Source organism: Mycteria americana, chromosome 12 (assembly GCF_035582795.1).
Source record: "Mycteria americana isolate JAX WOST 10 ecotype Jacksonville Zoo and Gardens chromosome 12, USCA_MyAme_1.0, whole genome shotgun sequence".
Classification (NCBI taxonomy): Eukaryota; Metazoa; Chordata; class Aves; order Ciconiiformes; family Ciconiidae; genus Mycteria; species Mycteria americana.
Genome location: NC_134376.1, coordinates 9,060,544 through 9,079,224, shown reverse-complemented (window position 1 = coordinate 9,079,224; position 18,681 = coordinate 9,060,544). Strand labels below are relative to the sequence as shown.

The window sequence follows — 18,681 nt, the reverse complement described above, 5'->3', positions numbered from 1 at the left end:
CAGGAACACTAAATAAATGCTATTTATTTTAACATGTCTTGTTTTAAAAACTGCTTAAAATGGATAATTTCTGGCAGTTGGGATATAACCTTCCTTTAAAACAACAAGCAGCATCATAAGTAGTACAGAACTGGCAGGCGTATGTCTTGCATTGCTTGGGATGTAAGTGTTGTGAGAGAGCAGAGAAACCTCAGCTTGTGTATCAGCGGGTAAGTAAAGTAAGAACTGAGTTATCTTTTGCTTTTGAAGTCTAAAAAAGTTGTGCTGTGTTTTTTGGTTGTTGTTTTGGTTTTTGGTTTTTTAAATGATCTTATGCCAGGTAGGATGCTTCAGCATGTCTTTTTAGGTTTACCTTGGACTTCCTTTGCCTGATGGTTAGTGATTTCTCTTGCTAATTTAATAGCCTTTTATTTTCAGTCATCTTTGTGAAATAATGAATTCTATAGTATGGGGCAAGGGGTTTGACTGGTGGGTTTTTTTTCAACAGTAATTCAGGCTCAGTATTATTCTCGTTTCAGCATGTGCTGTTGAATTTTGGCACAATCAGATTTGTCTGTTGGAAAAATGAGCTATGTATGCTTTGGAGTGAATCCATTCATTTTTGTTTTGTTACCTTTATTTGTACTCATCTAGTAGTGGGAAAATATGTTTCTTAATGTGTAATGAATTTAGCTTCATGTAGCAAATATGTATTAAGACAAAATTCTTCAAAGGTACTTAAGTGTTTTAATCCCACAGGTTAAAAGTCACACAAGAGACCATGCATTTCACATCTCCGTATGTTTTAGTCCTGTCACTTAGGACTTTGGTTTGTAACAGCTTTGAGAGGTTTTGGGACAGAAGGTGCAATGTAAATAATAGTATTTTGTTTTCTTAAGATTTCCTATTTTGTTCCCTCTATTTAAACAAGTATTCTTACACTTGAGATGGGGAATTAAAACACTTACTAAAACATGAGTAAAACCAGGGAAAAGCTATGAACAGACTAAGCTTAAATTCTAAGGGACCATGTTCAACAGGGTCAAAAACCAGCTTAGTCCTGTTGAATGTACAGAGTAGCCCTGAGGGACTGTACCTACACCCGTACTTCTAAAATCAGAGTTCCTGGCAAAGGAAGGGGTGCAGCGTGTCTCATTATGTCAAGGAAGGAATTTCTTTCTCTTTCCAGACCTCCAGAGTGCATTTGTTTGTAGTTAATGTCTCTCACACATCCTGTGCAAAGAAATCTTGAGTCCCGTAGTTGATTAAATTGCCTGAAATACTTCAAAATGTCATCCAAGGGGACAAGTGTTTGTTGCAAGTCCAATGTCCAAATTCATTACTCATGGGCCTGGGGAACCTGCCTCGTCCCTCCGCTGTCCCTATCCTGCTGTGGGTGACAGTGTGCAAGTCTCAGCTCGGTGGTCTCACTAATGTGCAGTTGTTTTGCCCAGGAGAGTAACTAAACTATCTGTTCTGTCAAGGTGGCACTGGATGTGTTGCATCGCAGGAAAAGCATGCTGTGCAAGGGCATGATTTAGTTGGAAACTTTCAACACAAAGTTGGAACAACTTCGTCTCACAGAAACCACAACCCCCTTTGGCTGGGTGATCCCAGGTACAGTCAGTTCGTATTCTGCTCCGAGGAGCCCAGGGCCACCTGCCTGTGCTCGGGGTGGGGAGGTTGGGGCGAGCAGGGTGCTGGGCAGCACCAGCCTGGCTCTGTGTGTTGCCCCCATGCAAGTCATTGAGCCCTCTTCATCTCAGGAGGGGAAGCATCCTCTTCTGCCTGCTATGGGAGTCCCTCACCCTCTGAGCCCCCCAGCAGAGGACATTTTTCCCCTCCCCTCTGGCTGAGGACTGGGTGCTGCTGGGCAGACACCTGAGGCTGCGAGGCGGTGCTGGCCCCAGTCCCTGCCCCCTGCTCTCGGGGTCCCTGGCTGGAGCCGCCCAGCTCATTGCACTGCGAGGGCGGGGAAGGAGGCACACACGGCAGACACAGGTAAAGTGCCGTGGGGTCTTGGCTCTCCCCACAGATGTCCCAAGAACCCCACATCTCTTTCTTCTCTTCTGCTCTGCCCTTACTTCCCCCCCTCCCTTGCCAGCCTGAACTCCTTGAGGGTTCCCTCACTGCATATAGGGCTTTTTTGCAGAGGTGCTGAGAGCCGGGCTGCAAGGGGGAGGACGGGCACCGGCTGTGCATGGGCTTATCAGCAAGACTTCTGGTTGTGAGGTTAGCTTTCCGGTTATCAAACCTCAGATAAGGCAGGGGCTGCATTGGAGTGAGTGATAAAATGTCGAGGATCTCTATGTAAGGAAGAGCAGCTCTTTGGGGAGCAAGGGGAGAAGGCAATCTGGGAGCTCCTCATAACCAGAGAGTCCTGCAAGGGTGACATCTTGGAGATCTGATCACAGCATATGTTGCTGTGGTGCAAGGAGCGATCTCTGGGGAAATGCTGGATGGGATCTGCAGAGATCCCCACAGGGTGATTTGGGGTTGTCTAAAAGCTGCAGTGAACTTCTGCAAACGGACTAGTTTCACTGACAAAGGAACTATTTCATCCTGCAAATTGTCTTATCAAGCAGGGCTCTTTCACAGCAGGCTTTTTCTGAACCTGCTAATTGTCCATTGGAGTTAGTTAGGATAAAACAGCACTTTCCTTAGCATTTAATCTCCTTATATATTAATTTAGCATGCTTTAATTAAAATACACTCCCTGATCAAAATGAATGAGTTGGAATAAACAAATCAGGATTGACATTGGTAGCATGATGTAAACTATGCCGAGTAATCAAACCTTACTGCAAAATTAATAGGGCAAAGGCAGAAACAAACACAAGAAAGTTCCTTGTCTAGGAAACCGGATATGTCTGAATGAGAGACGTACTGTGGCGCTCCCAAAAGGATAGCTGAAAAGGGTTTCAGTGTGTGCAAGAACAGGACAGAGGTGATAGCTTCTTAAAGTCTAATGTTTAAATTTTTCATCATCCGTCAGTTTGAGTCACTCCTGTTACAAGACTCGAGTTAAGTATTTGCAATAGACTGAAGTATTGCTAGAGGCTGTTGAAAGATGTTTTCATAAAAGAGTACCTTGCTGATACATGAGATTAAACAATCTGAAAAAGGCATTCGTATTTATCAAATGTTCAGATCTGTAACTCAAGCCGTGGCAGAGAACTTAAAAAAAAAAAAAAAAAAAAGGAGAACAGATCCAAATTCAGCAACAAAAAGACATGCAGAAATTAAGCGTGGCTGCAGATAAACCCTTGAAATGAAGGAAAGGGAGAGAAAACCTAACGAAGTCATCTCAGGGTCAGAGCAAAGTTGGCCAACAGGGCCCTCTGTGTCATTTGTTAAGATCATGGACTAATCCCAATGTAAGAAGCTGCAACCTCTGGACCAGGGCATCATCCAATATCTCAGATTAATTAATTGTTTTACCTGTGGGGATGGTGACTCTCATGGCTGGGCAGAGGGCCAGGCTGAGGGTGCAGAGGCAGAAAATCCTCTCTGCAGTGAACTTGGTGCAGCATGGATTAAAGCAGCTAATAGTCCCCGGTGCTGCGGAGGGGACGTGGCTGCAGAAACACCTGTGTGAGGAAGACCTGCTGAGTGTCTGCTCCATTTCTGTCCCTGCTGCTTCTCAGGCTAGGCATTATTGCAATATGTATCCTTGTCCTTCAGGAACTAGACCAAAAGCAGCAAATTCATTTCATATAGGACAACTGTGAGACCGTCAGTCTTTTCTGATGAGAACCTGTGACACCCTGGTGAAAAGCTCCGGGTATCCCGTTACCGCCCTTCCAGCTAATTTCTTTCAGTGATCTTTATGCCGCATAGCCCAGGGCAGCAGGGATAGCAAAAGCTGGTAAAACGCATACTTCTATAGAAACTCTGTCCTAGCTGATGGTGAAAAATTGATGGTGTACTTCTCATGAGTACAAAGACTAGTGCTTTGATCCATCTAAACGAAGTGGCATGGTCTTGAACCCCATTTCCCAAATGTGTCTGTCTCCTGTTTCAGAAGGGCACAAGGACGTTTTCCCCCTTTTTTGCAGAGTGACGGCAGCAGGGGAGGGGAGCACTCCTTCAGCCCCCCTGCCTGGAGCACCCTGCACTGACATGGGGCAACTGAGAGGGCCAGGCCCTCCCACCATTTCTGCTCAGACATCTGCAAATGGAGGGTCCCAGGGCTGGTCTGCAGTAATAGCGCAGGCAACTTAACCTAGAAAAGGCTTAGGGTTTGCGTGGAGTTTCTTTGCTATTTCTGATTTCACTTCCTCTATTTCTTTTCTATTTTATCTGACTTTAAAAGGGGTTGGTTTGGTTGGTTTTTTTAAACTAAACTGCATTTAAGTCATATTTAGGTGGAATGGAGCTTAGTAAATAAACAGTGCTACTAGGAAGAAAATTAAAAGAGCTACTTGCTAAAAGGAGACTAAATCTAGCTGCATGTACACACTTGGTGGACTTGTGTTTGCATAAAATATAAGTCTATCCTGGAAAAAGATCTAAATTAAAAACTTGGGAGCAAGCACTTTTAGGTCATTCTGATCTGTATCTGTACTCCATAGCTTAGGCTGTCTCTGATTTATAGCTATGAAAGTTGTGGGTGAATACTGCCTTTTGACTCAGTTCTTTTTATTTTCCTTTTCAATTGAAATATCTTCTTATTCTAATAAACACTAGAAGAAATGTCCAGACTTTTGAAGATATGTTTCTTATTGATATCAATGAATCATGCTGAGATTACACACAGTCAGACCTCTGAAGGTAAGACCAGAACTCCTGTATGAGGGATATATTTTGTGTGGATGGAAAAAACTATGTGTAGTAAAATAAATGCAGTACCGTTTAGTAACTAGGACCATATTCGCTGTTCTCTTGACTTCATGGAGGTATGCCAGCAAAGAATTGAACCAGGGTTGCTTATTATTTAATAGCCTTTTATTGTCACTGTTTTTCTGTAAATACATTTAAACAAAACTGCATTAAATGCATAAGCATTATAAATAGCATATACATAAATTATATGTGTATATATAGTTTTGATCACTGCATACAATACACGTATTTTTGTATAAGACAGCTGAATAGTAAAACATTAAATCAACTTTTAGTAACAGGATAATCTTTTGCAGATTTGCCTCCATTATTACAGAAAGCTGTGGTTAGTATTTTTATTTGATCTCTCTACTAATATTTTATATTATAATCTAAAAATAATAATTTATTACATATAGTTATTTTTTCCTTAGGAGGAAGTAATAACTGGGAAATATCTGAATGGTAATGTATAAAATTGTTCCTACTTATGCTTCTAAAAGGAATTAAAACTCAATATCTCACCATAACTTTTTATGTTCCATTTTTCATATGTAGCCCTCCTTGATATACTTCATTTTCAGAGGTAATGTATTACTCTCACCATCTTGATTTTTCGGTATTAGCTTGCACTTCAGATATGATCTGTTTCATTTCCACAGAAACTGGAACGTTATGGATAGAATGAAATTGGCACATATGATTACTTTGATTTAGATCTCCTGTGCGGAGTATTTCCTCTTAACAAGGAAAAAGCTGTTTTTCATGATAAAGCAAAAAACATACATAGGATGAGGCTGAGAATAAATACTAGCTACAGTTTTCAGAAGTTTTGGTAATTACCTTTGTTCGTATGTTTCAGAACGGCTTCTTAAGGAAATTAGGTGCAGTTCCAGCTTTCTGTCCATCTCCCTCTTTCAGTGCTGCTCCATCCCCCATCCATCCCACTTCCTCCAGCTCCTGGCGACTTTTGAATTATTTGCTAATTTTATCTAAATTTGAAAGAGCAGTATAAGCCTCAAAGGCAATTCCACTCCTACGTATTTCGGGAAAATCAATGGCTGCATAAAGAAGGCACACTGAAATTAATGACTCTGCTGAGGGAAAGGCAGCAGACATTAGTCAATGTACTTTCTTTCTACGAGCAGATCAGAACAGGCGTAATGGGGTGCCAGGAAGCACACCTATAGCTCCAGACTAGCCACAGCACAGCTTATCTCGTGTCTGGAGATGGTACTAATGCAACATGTTGGAAAATTGAGTTTATTGTCGGTGGTTGTGGAGTTAGATTAAAAACCCCATAACTAATTCATTCCGTTCCTCATTGAACCATGTGTTTTCATTGCATTAAATAGGTTGGCTATTAGTCTTGTTAGGCCAGAAAGCTGAATACTTGTGTCATTATGATGTTAGTAACAGTGTTTGCTTTTCTTATTCTTTTTTGTCTTGTAATCTGCTATTTTACATGTTATATTATTTTACTGGCATTTTTGGTCCTGTTTTCTGTTACAGTTCTAATGTCTGGACAGCAGATATGCTTACAAAAGTCATGGCATATTTTCATGCCCAGGAAGTTATGTTTACTCTTAGCAGCCTACAGGTTTGTGCCATTTAAATGCATAAAAAATTTTATTTAAAAAGGAATTAAAAAAGCAACCTATCTCTGTAGCCAAAACTAGGTTGTCAATAATAGAGATAACTAACAGATCTACAATGTAGCGGATAAGTAGGAAATAGGAATGAGGTTTTTGGTTGTTTTTTTTCCCTAAGATTGCAGGAGAATGCAAGGCAGAAATAATAAGAAGGAAGATCTTTTTGGGTTTTGTCTGATGGAAAGCAGAAATTAGGAGTTTTCAGGCTCAGCGACTGTTTCTGACTTGAGTGTATACACATGCTGTTTCTCCACAAAACAGAAGGTTTCTCCCAGATTTTGACTGTGGCTGTAGTTTGCACTGCTTCTGATGGAATGAGAGGCTCCAGAGCATCCTACAAAACACATCCACCTTTTAAGGCTCCTCTGAACTCTGTTTTTGTAAATTGTCAATGTGGAAGTGATAGAGGGAAAAGATGTTCTTTATCCCTGGTCATTACGATTAGCTATGAGCTGGTTTAAGTGGAGCTGTAGCCTGCTAATCAAAACCTGACCCCCTCCCTCCTCCCTACAGGCAGACACACACTCTGAAGAAGGAAAGTGTCAGATGTGCGCTCTCTGAGCCTCGGGCATTCCCAAAAGCCCAGGGCCGTGCAGCTCCACAGCCCTCAAACCTTTTCCCAAGCTCCGTTTCACTGTCACAGCTCCTCCAAACCTACCTGAGACTAACACTGCCTCTTCCCATTTGATTACATTTAGTAACAGTTTAAGGCTGTAATCAGGCCTGGACCCCCTAGACAACAAGGACCTAACTATGTTAATATTTGTTGGTGGCAATGCAAGCTAAGCAAAGACAACAAAGAACAGTTTGAATTCAAATTCCAAACCAATTCTGAAATAATTCTGTCAGGAATTAGAAGGGATTTTACTCTAGTCTGGTGCTAATGAGCCTTACAGTGCTTTCTGTTCCAATGTTATAATTCCCCTTAGATTTTCAAAACAGGCATGAGATTGTTAACTGGTAATGCAGTTTGATGTGAGAGAGAATATTTTTGCCTCACGACCTGGTACAGACTTTTCTTCCCATCTAATTGCGCATTTCCTTCCTTTTTTTGAGTAATAATAATACGTACACGGTATCTGATTTTTTTTGAGCACTTTAAAAGGTTCATTTTCACAGCTCTGTTGTGTGAAGCAGAAAAGCTTTATTACTCTTGTTTTATGAAGTGAGAAACTGAGGCATTTTTGTTAAATGGCTCATTGGAGGGGACTTGCTCATGAAGCCAAGAATAGGATTTAAAAATTATTGTCTTTCAGCATTGCATTTAGATTATTTTTGTTTACAGTTTGTGTTGAGTATAGTTATTCTAGTCGTTGACAACACAGACAATACAGGAGCTAAGCACTTTTCTCTCCTTAAGCAGAGATTTTCAGGGAGTAAAAGATGCCCCTAGTACAATAGTACAATTTTTATGTATATTACCCATATTTTTCTATACTTCAGATGTCCATAAAAAGTCACCTGAAGAATCTTTTATACCAGCCTAGGCAACTACTATCCGAATTTCAACAGCTTGATCAGCAGCAGTTCCAAACTGCAATGAAGTATCTCTTCAACAGCAGAAAGGACCATCTTGTAAGTCACTTTGCACTTGCAAAAAATAGTTTTGATAAATGGGTAAGAGCCAGACTGGGGGCCTCGCACTGCACGCCATGCAGTTATTAGGTGGCTTGTATTAGATTCCAGGAGCCCTTCTCCTTAGGTTGGACTTATTTCAGTTAATTCTTGTTGTCTAAAAGTTTGGTGCAAAGTCCAAGTCAGTCGTCTGGATTTTCTCTGCAATCACTGGAGAGAAATGCATCTCCAGAGAATGGTTTACCTTCTTACACAAGTGTCTAAGGTAGGTCAGACCAGTTGTTCTCAGGGAGTATCTGCTTCTTCTCAGCAGCTAGGAAGAGAGCCAAGATGACTAAAGAAGGTGAAATTAGTGATCTTGTTAGTTAGTTATGGGAGCGTGCAAGCAAATTGTTAGGCAATTTGGAGGGGAGGCAGCATAACATCATTTGCTTGCCTCTGTGGTGTGTTCCCATCTTAAAAGTCTCACTCAAAGTCAGCGACTGCCACCCAGGGAGGATCGCCCCTGCAGAGGGGATCTCCGCTGCAGGGGTGGGATCATAGCCTGATGTATGAGAGCGCTTGGCACCTTCCCTGCCGGGACAAAGGGCCTCCAGCATGGGTATCGCTGAGGGGGTGGAGATTAATCTGGGAGAAAGGGAGAGCATTTCCCCAGAGGCATGAGGTGACTGCCCAGAACAAACACTATATAATCCACTATTCAAACAATGGCGGTGGCAGCTCCTGCTGCTGAAGCACACAGGATAGGTGTGCATCACGCGCTGGGAGTCAGAGCAGTAGAGCATAAGCCCTTTCAATAAACAGTAAATTTCGTCTTCTCAAAAGGCATACCCAGTTCTTCCAGGACTGATAATATTGCATGAACAAATCACCAGGCCCAGGACTATCAGCTCTGAACCGGCTGTCCTAGACACGTTGACTTATGAGACGGAGCAACCTAATAATCCATCCCCAACCAGGGTGACTTTATTCCCTGGGCTTGGTTCTTTTATGTTGCTCCATCTTCTGGAGGGGATGTTTGTAGTAACGGCTGCAAGAAATACCTTGTGGGAAAAGGTCTATTCTAGAGATGTCTACATATTAAATTATGTATGAAATAATACCCATTCAATTCCAATATTCTTTCATTTTCCAAGTAACTAATTCTTTCATGAGAGCACACATTATAACTTCAGCCATTTGGATTGTTTTTCTGTTTTTCATTTTGATTTTGTCAAAAGATTCAAGCTGGTCTCTGGCCAATGCCAGAAAAGAATTATCTGAAGTAATGCAACCAGACAGTATTTTGCAGCTATTTTTCATGAGAACAGCACCATATTTTTTGTAGAGCGCTTTCTGTCAGGCCTCAAAATGAACAATATATTGAATCAATCAAAGAGATGTTCTTTTTACCCTTTGTTGCTTGCAGGAAATGGGAAATATTATTCTTGATTGGGACAAGACTAGAGAGAGAATTTTTCAAAGCCCAGGAGTAAACAGGACCTTGTTCCTTATAACACTGGATAAATGCTTTCTGGCTCTGAGTGCTTTGGACTGTGTGGATATCCTAAGCCAGGTTTTGCGTGTGTCAGCAGTGAACTATCTCCAACCTGATGTCATTGGTAGCCTCCCAAACGTTCTGCAGGAGGATGCTTTCAGAAACTTGTAAGCCATTTATTTTCCAGACACAATTAATATTATGTAGTATTTGATGACTATATATACTTTTTAAAAGGGGTTACTATATGGTCTCAGTCTATTTTCCAAATATAGCTTTCTGCTTATGTGTTGCTGTCTCTAAAAACATTTGTCCATGTGTGTTGTTTAAAAAAAAGAAATAGTTAACTCATTAGTGAACTGACATGCCCTTGTATCACTTAGATCAACAGTATTCAAGGACCTCTATGACAAAACCTCAGCAAATACACAGAGAGCCCTGTATGGCTGGATGAAGCAGATTCTACAAAAATCCTATAACATGAGTGGTATGTTACATACAAGGTATTTTCTTCTTGCTTATGATAAGAGAAAAACAGTTAGCAAAAGGCCTATCCATTGTATTGAATTGTTTCCCAAATTTAACACAGGTCTGTTTAAGAGTAGCTGTCTTGAATACCTTTGCTCCAGAATACAGTAAACATAATATATTTGTTATTCACGGCAAATAGTTTTCCAAAGATGCTTGCTCTTCATCTCTTCTGCACAGAGCTATACACAAAGTCTCTGTACTCAAGTCCTTTTTCTAAGACTTAAATAGGATACCATTATCAGGTACTCTGCACAGGTGTGCTGTTCACTTTTGACCTCCTATTCAAACTAGAAAAATAGATCTGTCTCAGAATACATTAGCCAATGCACTGTTTAAAAATACAAAAGAAATGCAGGATGTTGTGAAAGTTCTACTGCATATGGCACTGACTCGTTCACAAAAGGGACAAAATAAAAACAGAGTTAATTAATTCTGATTTTATCCATTTTACCACATCTGTTTGCCTTGTTAATGTGTCTTAAACAGATGTGCCACAGCTGGGACAGCACAGGACAGGTTCCACGAGGGGGCTGTAAAGCAGCAGCGGCACTGGTGCATCGGAACCAGTGCTTGAGTTTCACCGAACATCCCAGCAGCACTGTCATGGGAGCGTTTTAGACTTTTAGATGTCTATGTTCTTCCTCTTTCCCTGGAAATCCAAGGCAAAATGCCCACTTGCTTCAGTGGAGCTGAATTTGGCTCCTGGGACTTCTGCCATTTCAAAATATCAGAGTAACCCATTAAGTTGTAGAGAGGAAGTTCATGACACTGTTGTGAGGTGGTATTACTGCCAGTGCGTTACTGGGGAAACAAAGGTGCAGAACTTGCCTGATGATACTCAGCAGTCCTGGGAAAATCCCACAACATCAGACATCTTGGGTTGCGTCTGAAACATTAGCGAACCCTCAGTTTGTAAAAGATCACCCAGCTCAGGAGGGACTGAGAATTACCATGCCTCTCTTGCATCCTGGTTGCTGCTTCAAATGCAAAGCAGTGCAGATATGGTGAATCCACTCCTGAAGGCATCGGGTGTGGACTGATTACCAGCTAGTTCTGGTAGTATGAGCTGCCCTGAGCAGGCACAGTTGGACTGCTACCAACATGCAGGTTGGCAAGTCTAAAGCTCACTCAAGTATATCTGCACACCACTGGTCACAGCACGGAGTACGGGACAACAGAAGAGTCCTGCAATAGTCTGATTTATTCACTTTAACTATATGTGGGTAGCACTGGGACAACCTGGGAAAGGGATCAGCCCTCTTGCAGAAGCACCATCTTCCTCACTGCAGCTCAGCAGAAAAGAAACTTGAAAGACGCCTCATATTTGTGGTGCTTATGGGGCCACCTCCCAGGCATTTCTGCTGGTTTTGGTGACAGAGAGCTCATCGCCATGTCTCTGGTGTACCTGCAGAAATGCAGGGGGCTTTTCTGTTGTACCACTTCTCCCCGTGGTGTCAGGCAGCCCCTGCAGCTGGATCACTGGGTGAGCAGGAGATGACGTGTGGCTTCTATTCTCAAACCTTTCAAGAAATTTCTTTGCCAGCCAATTCTTGAAGGTTTCATATTAAAAACACTGAGGTATTCAGAGATGAAGCGTGCTGGTAGCCCTTGCAAAAACAAGAGGCTGTAACTTTTGAATTTTGTACCTTATTTAAAAATAACAAAAAGGCTTTTGGGGATCACGGCTACCGTGGTTGGTAACGGCAGGTCTGTTCTGCTAAAGGCCGCAGTCAACATCCTTACATTGTGATAGTTTTTGTTTAACTCGTATCAGTCTTTCAACTCTCTTAATATTCCTGGTAATGGGAGGTAATATCACTTCAAAAAACAGAGGCTTGTCAGAGAGGTCTGCTGGGAGCATTGCCTTGTCTCAGCTAAGGAGCTTAGATCTGTGTTTTCAATAAATCACTTACAAAATGGGGTTCTTCAGCTTCTGATATTTGTAGGCTGTTTTTTTCAGATACTGAAGACGCTGCAAAATGCGCTGATTATTTTATTTTAACAGAGTTGTGAGTATCAGCACTGCTAAGGAATATGTTCAGAGGTATCACATGTTGAGCCATCCAAATTATGACACTTTGGAGAAAACACTGTCTTTGTGGCTCAAAGTACCCACCTAGTTCATAAATACTTTTTTTTTGGGGATATTTGGATCTTTATTTCGTTTTCAATCCTTGGGAGAATGTTACTAAATTAATGACATTTTTTAACTGTTAAGCAGTATTTTGTGGTTTTTTGCCAACCTATTTCCATATGGGTATATGAATGATTTTTCATTTTCTCCATTATTGCTATTGCATATTGCTGAAATGAGTGGTATCATCAATAATAATATATAAGATGTATAAAGTGTTACAAAGTATCATGCCTTCCTGGTGTTCTTAAATAATATATTTGATTAGGAAAACTGAATTTATAAAGTGCTGCTCCATATTTAATACTATTGGTTTAATTTTTCCTGTCCCATACTTTATCCATTTTCTATTTCAACAACATAAAACATTAATCATTTTCATATGAGAAAATTTGAGACATTTGAATCACTATTTTACTTTCATTAAAAAATGTATGGGCTCATAAAAATGTGGTGCTAAAATCTAGCTAATGGAGGGAACCTTACTCTCTCTGCTAAGGATTTTTCTGATTTGCAGATACTTTTTTTTTATGATTATTTACCAATAACAATATAATGGGTACAATATATTTGAAAAATAATTACTCTCTTAACATTGTAGTGAGTATTTATTTGTACAAAACAGAGTTCAATGAATCAACTTCTTGGGTCAGTGCAGAAAACTTATGGATTTTGGGAAGATACATGGTCCATCTCCCATTAGAAGAAATTCTGAAAATTAGTCTCAATGAAGTAAGTAACAAAATGTGGTTGAATATATCATTGCCAACTGATGTCAGCTACAAACAATATGAACACAAATGTAAACTTAAACATAAAAAAGAAGTTTATATATTTTAACTACTTAAACATAAAGTAAATCCAAATCAATTGTCAACCAAATATTCTTCTCTTTTTGGAATTTGAAAGTGCCTATCATTAATATGTAATTATTTATCGGTATCGGACTTCTGTGACTTGTACTGAAAGAAAGATAGGGACCAATGATAGAAGACCCTCAAATTATTTGACAGTTTGACAGAGAATTGCTCACTCAGCTTTGCCTTCAAAAATACTGTATTATCCAAAACTATGTTCTTCCTTTCTCTATAACGTGAATGGAGTCAATTAATTTAGAGTGTCAAACATATTTTATTGGATGTAATTGTTTCATAATCCTGATGCATGATTTTGCTTGTACTGGTCAGATAAGACTATTCATTAACTACGACAATGCAACAAAGCAGTTGGACACAGTGTATGATATCACACCAGAGCTTGCACAAGCTTTCCTGGAAAGAATAAACTCATCAGGATTTGATACAAGAAACACTTCAACTATCTACAGGCAAGACTGCTTTTCTTTTATGGCTGTGTATGGAGAGAATGAATTAAGTAAGGAGAAAAGAGAGGAGCAATAAGTAGCTGATGAAATCGTTGATGTGGCATAGCTTTTTTCTTCCAGCAGAAAAATCTAGGCTGAAATCCAACTCTGGTTAGCAACAGTGAAGAATTGCTACTTTATGAATTTTTTGAGGTGTTCCTAATTAGCTAATGCTTTGTCTCCTGCTCCACAGTGAGGAGTTGTCTGTAGTATTAGTAGGAGGACTACAGCAGTATCTGGGGGACCCAATCAAAGCTCCATCACATTGTACAGTACAGCAATAAAATAAATGGGGATTGCAGGACATGACTTGCCTTGGCTGTTTGAATCACAGAAGATGGAGGTGTTTTGTGGAAATCATCACAGTTAGGATTTAAGGAGGCAATCTTAGCTCATGCCAGCCAGGACTGCAAGTGCTTTTTAATTAGCATGGGTGTCACCAGAGAGGTCACACAGTGAAGGGGTGCGAAGCCTGTCCGGCTGTCCTCTTCACATTCTGCAGGGTAGAGATGAGCCACATTTAAACGCACGTGACTGTGTGTGTAAGCAGAAAACGTCATTTTCAGGGCTGTCAAATCAGCACTGAACTTACTTTAACAATAATAAAAAAACCCAAAATAAACTGCTGTTACTCATAAATATGCAGTGAGCGTGAGCTACCTGCAAGAAAGTGCTGTACTCCACATTTACATTTACACTGTCATATAAATGGATGTATTTAGTCCCAAGACACCACTGTCTGAAGTTATTTGTAGTCTCCTTGGGGGATACCTTGGAGTTTTAAACTAATGGAGAATATGCTTTATGGCTTCAGAGCTCCTGTCATTATTGCAATGTAACTCACTGACTTCCATGAAGTACTGCTGATTGTTGGAGATGTAAGCGAGAGAAGAATTATGCCCACACTCTAAATTTCAATGTCAGAAATCTTAAAAATGATTTTACCCCTCATGAGAGGTGCCACATTCTCACAGATGAGAGAAATGTCATGCTCCATAATCCTTAATATATTCCATTTTTACAACACACCTATTTTATATTACTCATTTTAACCATACTGATGATTTAAATGCACTTTTACTTTTAAGAAGTAGTATTATTCATTGCTGCTAATCCCAAAGGAGATGAAGAGCTCTTGGTGGCTATGCAATAATGCACCAGAAGGTAATTATTTGTTATAAAATGCAGTTATAGATGTTTCTTTGATTTGTATGTTAGTTTGATGATGTCCCATGAATTCAGATGGGCTGCTGAAGCAGTATTTTGTTGTATCGCTAAGCAGGTGGTTGTTGAGGGACTAGAGGAACTAAAAGCTAAGCCCTTCTGCACTACAGAGTCTTACCGAATTTGTAATAGTGCTGCAGCATTGTCTGCTGGTGATTTAGTTCACATCTGGACATTATTGCCTAAACTCTGCCTATGCCTGCATCACTGAATTGCTAAAAATCAGAGACTGTAGAAGGAAAGCTGGGCTTTGTAGGTTCTTGTCCTGTGTAAATTATGAAAGCAAAGGCTCATTTTTTACAGTGACAGGGGATTGATTCAGGCTTCCTACAAATGAATTCATCACCGTTACTGTGAAGTTTAAAGTCCAGACAGGGCGATGCACAATTCAGACCTCCTTTGCAGGGCTGCAGGTAATGCAGGTAAATAAGCACAAGGCCTAAGTCAGAAGGCCACCTACAGCAGGTGCTTACCCTTGGTGGTATGACTACTTCTCTCCACCAACTACAGGTTGTGGTTGCGCTTTACAGAGGTTAATGGAAATGCTGACTTCAATATTACAGCATGGGTACCGTGGAGGAAAACAATCTTCACATCTGGTCCGCAGCACTGCCTTGCAAACTGCTGTGCTGGCACAACTAAGACAGTGAGCCTCAGCACGTTTTCTCCTAGCCAGCGTTGAATTGGACAGGTCTCCATCCATCGGCCAGTCATATGTTTGATGTGAAATACAGCAGGCTTTGTTTAAACCTGAAACAATAAAGAGGCTATGTAATGCTCTAGCTGCTGCTCTGACACACGAATGAGTTATGTTGCATGCGAAATCCAAGCAGGATTTAGAGTTCAAAACATTCGATCAATCCAGATAAGAGCTCAGCAAGCCACTTTTAGAGACTTATTTAGCCCTCCATCCTTTTCAAAGCAGAGATTATACTGCAAATTCTGGCAAGGGGAGTGGAGTCATTAGGTGGGAAATCCAGCCACGGACAAATGGAACCAGGGAAGTTAAATTTTTGACAGCACAAGCAATCTGGGTAGAGTTCAGCTGAATACAGAGAACAGTGCATATGTCTCATACCCAAATTTCAGGCCATGTGGCGTTTTAAAGATTGCAGTTTAAGGCACTAGTGACAGACAGAAATGACTCAAGTTTTGAGCACAAGCAGGGTGTGCCATACTATATTTCAATTTCCTGAGAATGACACCTCTTATGTCAGAAGTTAGCTAATGTATTTTCTTCTATATAGGCTAGGTTTATTGGTTTGCTTTTATGATGACATGGAACAGATGGATGCTGCTGTGGCCCGGGCTTTACTTCATCAAATGATTAAATGCAATCAGTTGAGAGGTTTCCAGGCTGAGGTTCAGAAGGTGGGTACAATGCTCGTTCTTGCCTAAGCTAATCTTGAAAACAGAGGGAAAGGGACTTTCTTCTTGAATTTGGAAATAAAAGAGTGAAAAATTACTGGGATCTAAGAAATAAGTGGAAATAGTTCTCGATCATATAATGCAAAGAATAAAAGCCCATTTTTGGTTTTTTATAGCGCTCATTCTTTTCTCATTCTGTTTCCTCCTGTTCCATATTCCTTTGACAACTGTGGTTCTATTTTTGAATTTTTATGAAGCGTGTGGTCACTAAATGTTTGCCAATGCCTATTCCAGAAACTCCAGTTAAAGTTTTGGGTGATAATGAAAATTGGTTCTTGGAAGATTTTTATTTCCCATCTGCTTTTTTTGTTTACTTTAGCTCAAATCTCGACTCCTGAACATTGCCATGCAAAACAAGACACTGAATGATATCTTTGGATCTCTGTCAGATGCTGTGGTCGGGCTAACTTCAAGTCAGCTGGAATCTTTGTCACCTGAAGCAGTGCATAATGCTATTGCAACATTAAACCAAGTCTCTGGGTGGACAAAAAGCCAAGTTATTATTTTATCCAGTAAATACCTCTCCTATGAAAAGGTACCTCTGATAACAGCTTTCCTACCCTCTGTTTTTAAAAGTGAAATGGCTTTTTCTCAACAATAACTGTAGATTTTGAAAAGTTTAGTACAAGACTTCTTTTTAGTACTGTTAGTGGTCTGAAAATTTTGTTTAAGTCAAATAAAAATATCCAAGACTGTACATCCCAAAGTAATTCTCTAGTAACAGAGAGAATGACTATTTCCATTTGGCAGTTGTATATATTATTTTGTCTGTATCGCTGCCCTAGGCAGAATTTGCATGATCAGAGATCTCAGGCTATATATTCAAATATACTGTAATGGAAGGAACCAGGGTCCTCTCTGAAGTTTCAAAAAAAAGGAGCCTCTGAGAAAATTGTTGCATTTGTTCCCTGCACAGTCTTTTCTGAATTGAAAGAAATCTGAGGAAAGTGCATGGCCAGGCAAGAAATGTATTAAGTATTCAACAATAATAGTTTTGATTTATTTATTAACTTCTGCTTTTAAATATACCTGCTGTTCACAAGCCAGAAAACTTTCTGTTTGTTTGTGCTGTTATCTCTGCAGGTTTTATCATTTTATAATGTTAGTCAAATGGGCGTGTTGGTAACTGGTATTAGCACCCAGTCATTCTACAGCATGAACCCAAAGGAGCTTTCTCAGATTATTCGAGGCACAACATCCCAATACTTATCTGACTTATCACCTGCACAACAGCAAGGGATCCTCAGGAAGGTGATTATAAACTTGAGTGTGTAGCAGGTTCTTTCTGTACAAGAGCACAATAACCAGATATGCAGAGCATGATTTAAAATGTTGTCCGAGATACGTGTTTTAGCTCAATGGTTAATATTTCCAGTGGTTTTTCTGAACACCAAGTATATTTTGAAGGCTGTCTCTTGCTTAGTCATGTGGCATTTTTAATACTGACATGTTTTTCCTTTATCCTCTTAAGAGAAATATTACACAGAATAGAAAGAAGGGCAAATCCTGTAAATCTAAGCATCAGTTCTGAAATACCATGTATTTATCTGTTCCTCTTTTTAGATAGCTGCATCTGGAGATTTTTCTTCATCAGTCAAAGATATACAAAGAGCTTTCTTTAAAGAAATACCTCTTTCTGATTTATGGAAGCAGACTGGATATAATTCTTCAATGATGAAAGAAAAAGAACTAAGAAGAAGCCAGGTAAAAATTATTATGCAGTCCCATTCCACTACAATTTAGTATGATGGGAGAATAGGAAAAGTGTTGTAATACATATGTGTTCAAGGAACATAGGTAAAAGGAAGGAACTGCCCCAAATATATCTTGATATAAACAACCAGAGGTCACTTAGAGCCTAGGCAGTATTATGAGACAATGTTACAGAAAGGGAAGCATTAATATGCTGAGTTTAAAAGTCTTCAAGATTCTGCCACATACATTTTCTCTCTCCAGTACTGTATACTAGACATTTGCATGTCCAATCAGCCCTTTGGCTCTGTCCAGAGAGATGCAAGGTTGGACCAGATGATCTCCAGAGATCCCTTCAAGCCTAAATTACTCTGTGGTTGTGTGCCATGAACATGTTTAACATCATCCCATAGTGCCAGGAAGTGATGTCTTGTCTTGTGAAGAAGTTGTTCAGCACTGGATGCCAAACCTTTTGGTTGGCCAAACTGAACCACAGAAATGCCTTCAGAGTACATAAGAGAGTTAAGCATGCAAAAACCTTGCAATAGTTATTGCCGCTTACAACTGAATTACCTAAGCTTAACTTTAAATACGGTGGGTTTTATTTCAGGCATTGTATCTGTATGAATTACTGTCTAAGAAAAACTATCCTGTTGACCTGCTAAGGTATGGATGATAAGTGTCTCTTGAAATGGAGTTTAAGTCTAGTTTTGTGATGAGAGCAACTTTGAGGTAAACATAAGCACTACGCGGTCATTTTGTACTGTCTTATGTTTATTCATTCCTTGGTACCACAGGATAA

General features: G+C 40.0%; 1 protein-coding gene across 1 annotated transcript in view; it reads left to right on the top strand.

Moving 5' to 3' along the window:
* Positions 1 to 4,673: 4,673 nt before the first annotated feature.
* Positions 4,674 to 18,681, top strand: part of OTOA (otoancorin) — a 38,637-nt gene continuing 24,629 nt past the window's right edge. Inside the window, exons 1-15 of the mRNA XM_075514947.1 lie at positions 4,674 to 4,752; positions 5,121 to 5,149; positions 5,238 to 5,268; positions 5,362 to 5,389; positions 6,316 to 6,403; positions 7,899 to 8,030; positions 9,439 to 9,674; positions 9,891 to 9,994; positions 12,798 to 12,904; positions 13,360 to 13,499; positions 16,007 to 16,130; positions 16,507 to 16,722; positions 17,271 to 17,438; positions 17,751 to 17,891; positions 18,490 to 18,545. Of these exons, the coding sequence (XP_075371062.1) occupies positions 4,674 to 4,752; positions 5,121 to 5,149; positions 5,238 to 5,268; positions 5,362 to 5,389; positions 6,316 to 6,403; positions 7,899 to 8,030; positions 9,439 to 9,674; positions 9,891 to 9,994; positions 12,798 to 12,904; positions 13,360 to 13,499; positions 16,007 to 16,130; positions 16,507 to 16,722; positions 17,271 to 17,438; positions 17,751 to 17,891; positions 18,490 to 18,545 (1,679 nt within the window). The remainder of the gene's footprint in view (positions 4,753 to 5,120; positions 5,150 to 5,237; positions 5,269 to 5,361; positions 5,390 to 6,315; positions 6,404 to 7,898; positions 8,031 to 9,438; positions 9,675 to 9,890; positions 9,995 to 12,797; positions 12,905 to 13,359; positions 13,500 to 16,006; positions 16,131 to 16,506; positions 16,723 to 17,270; positions 17,439 to 17,750; positions 17,892 to 18,489; positions 18,546 to 18,681) is intronic.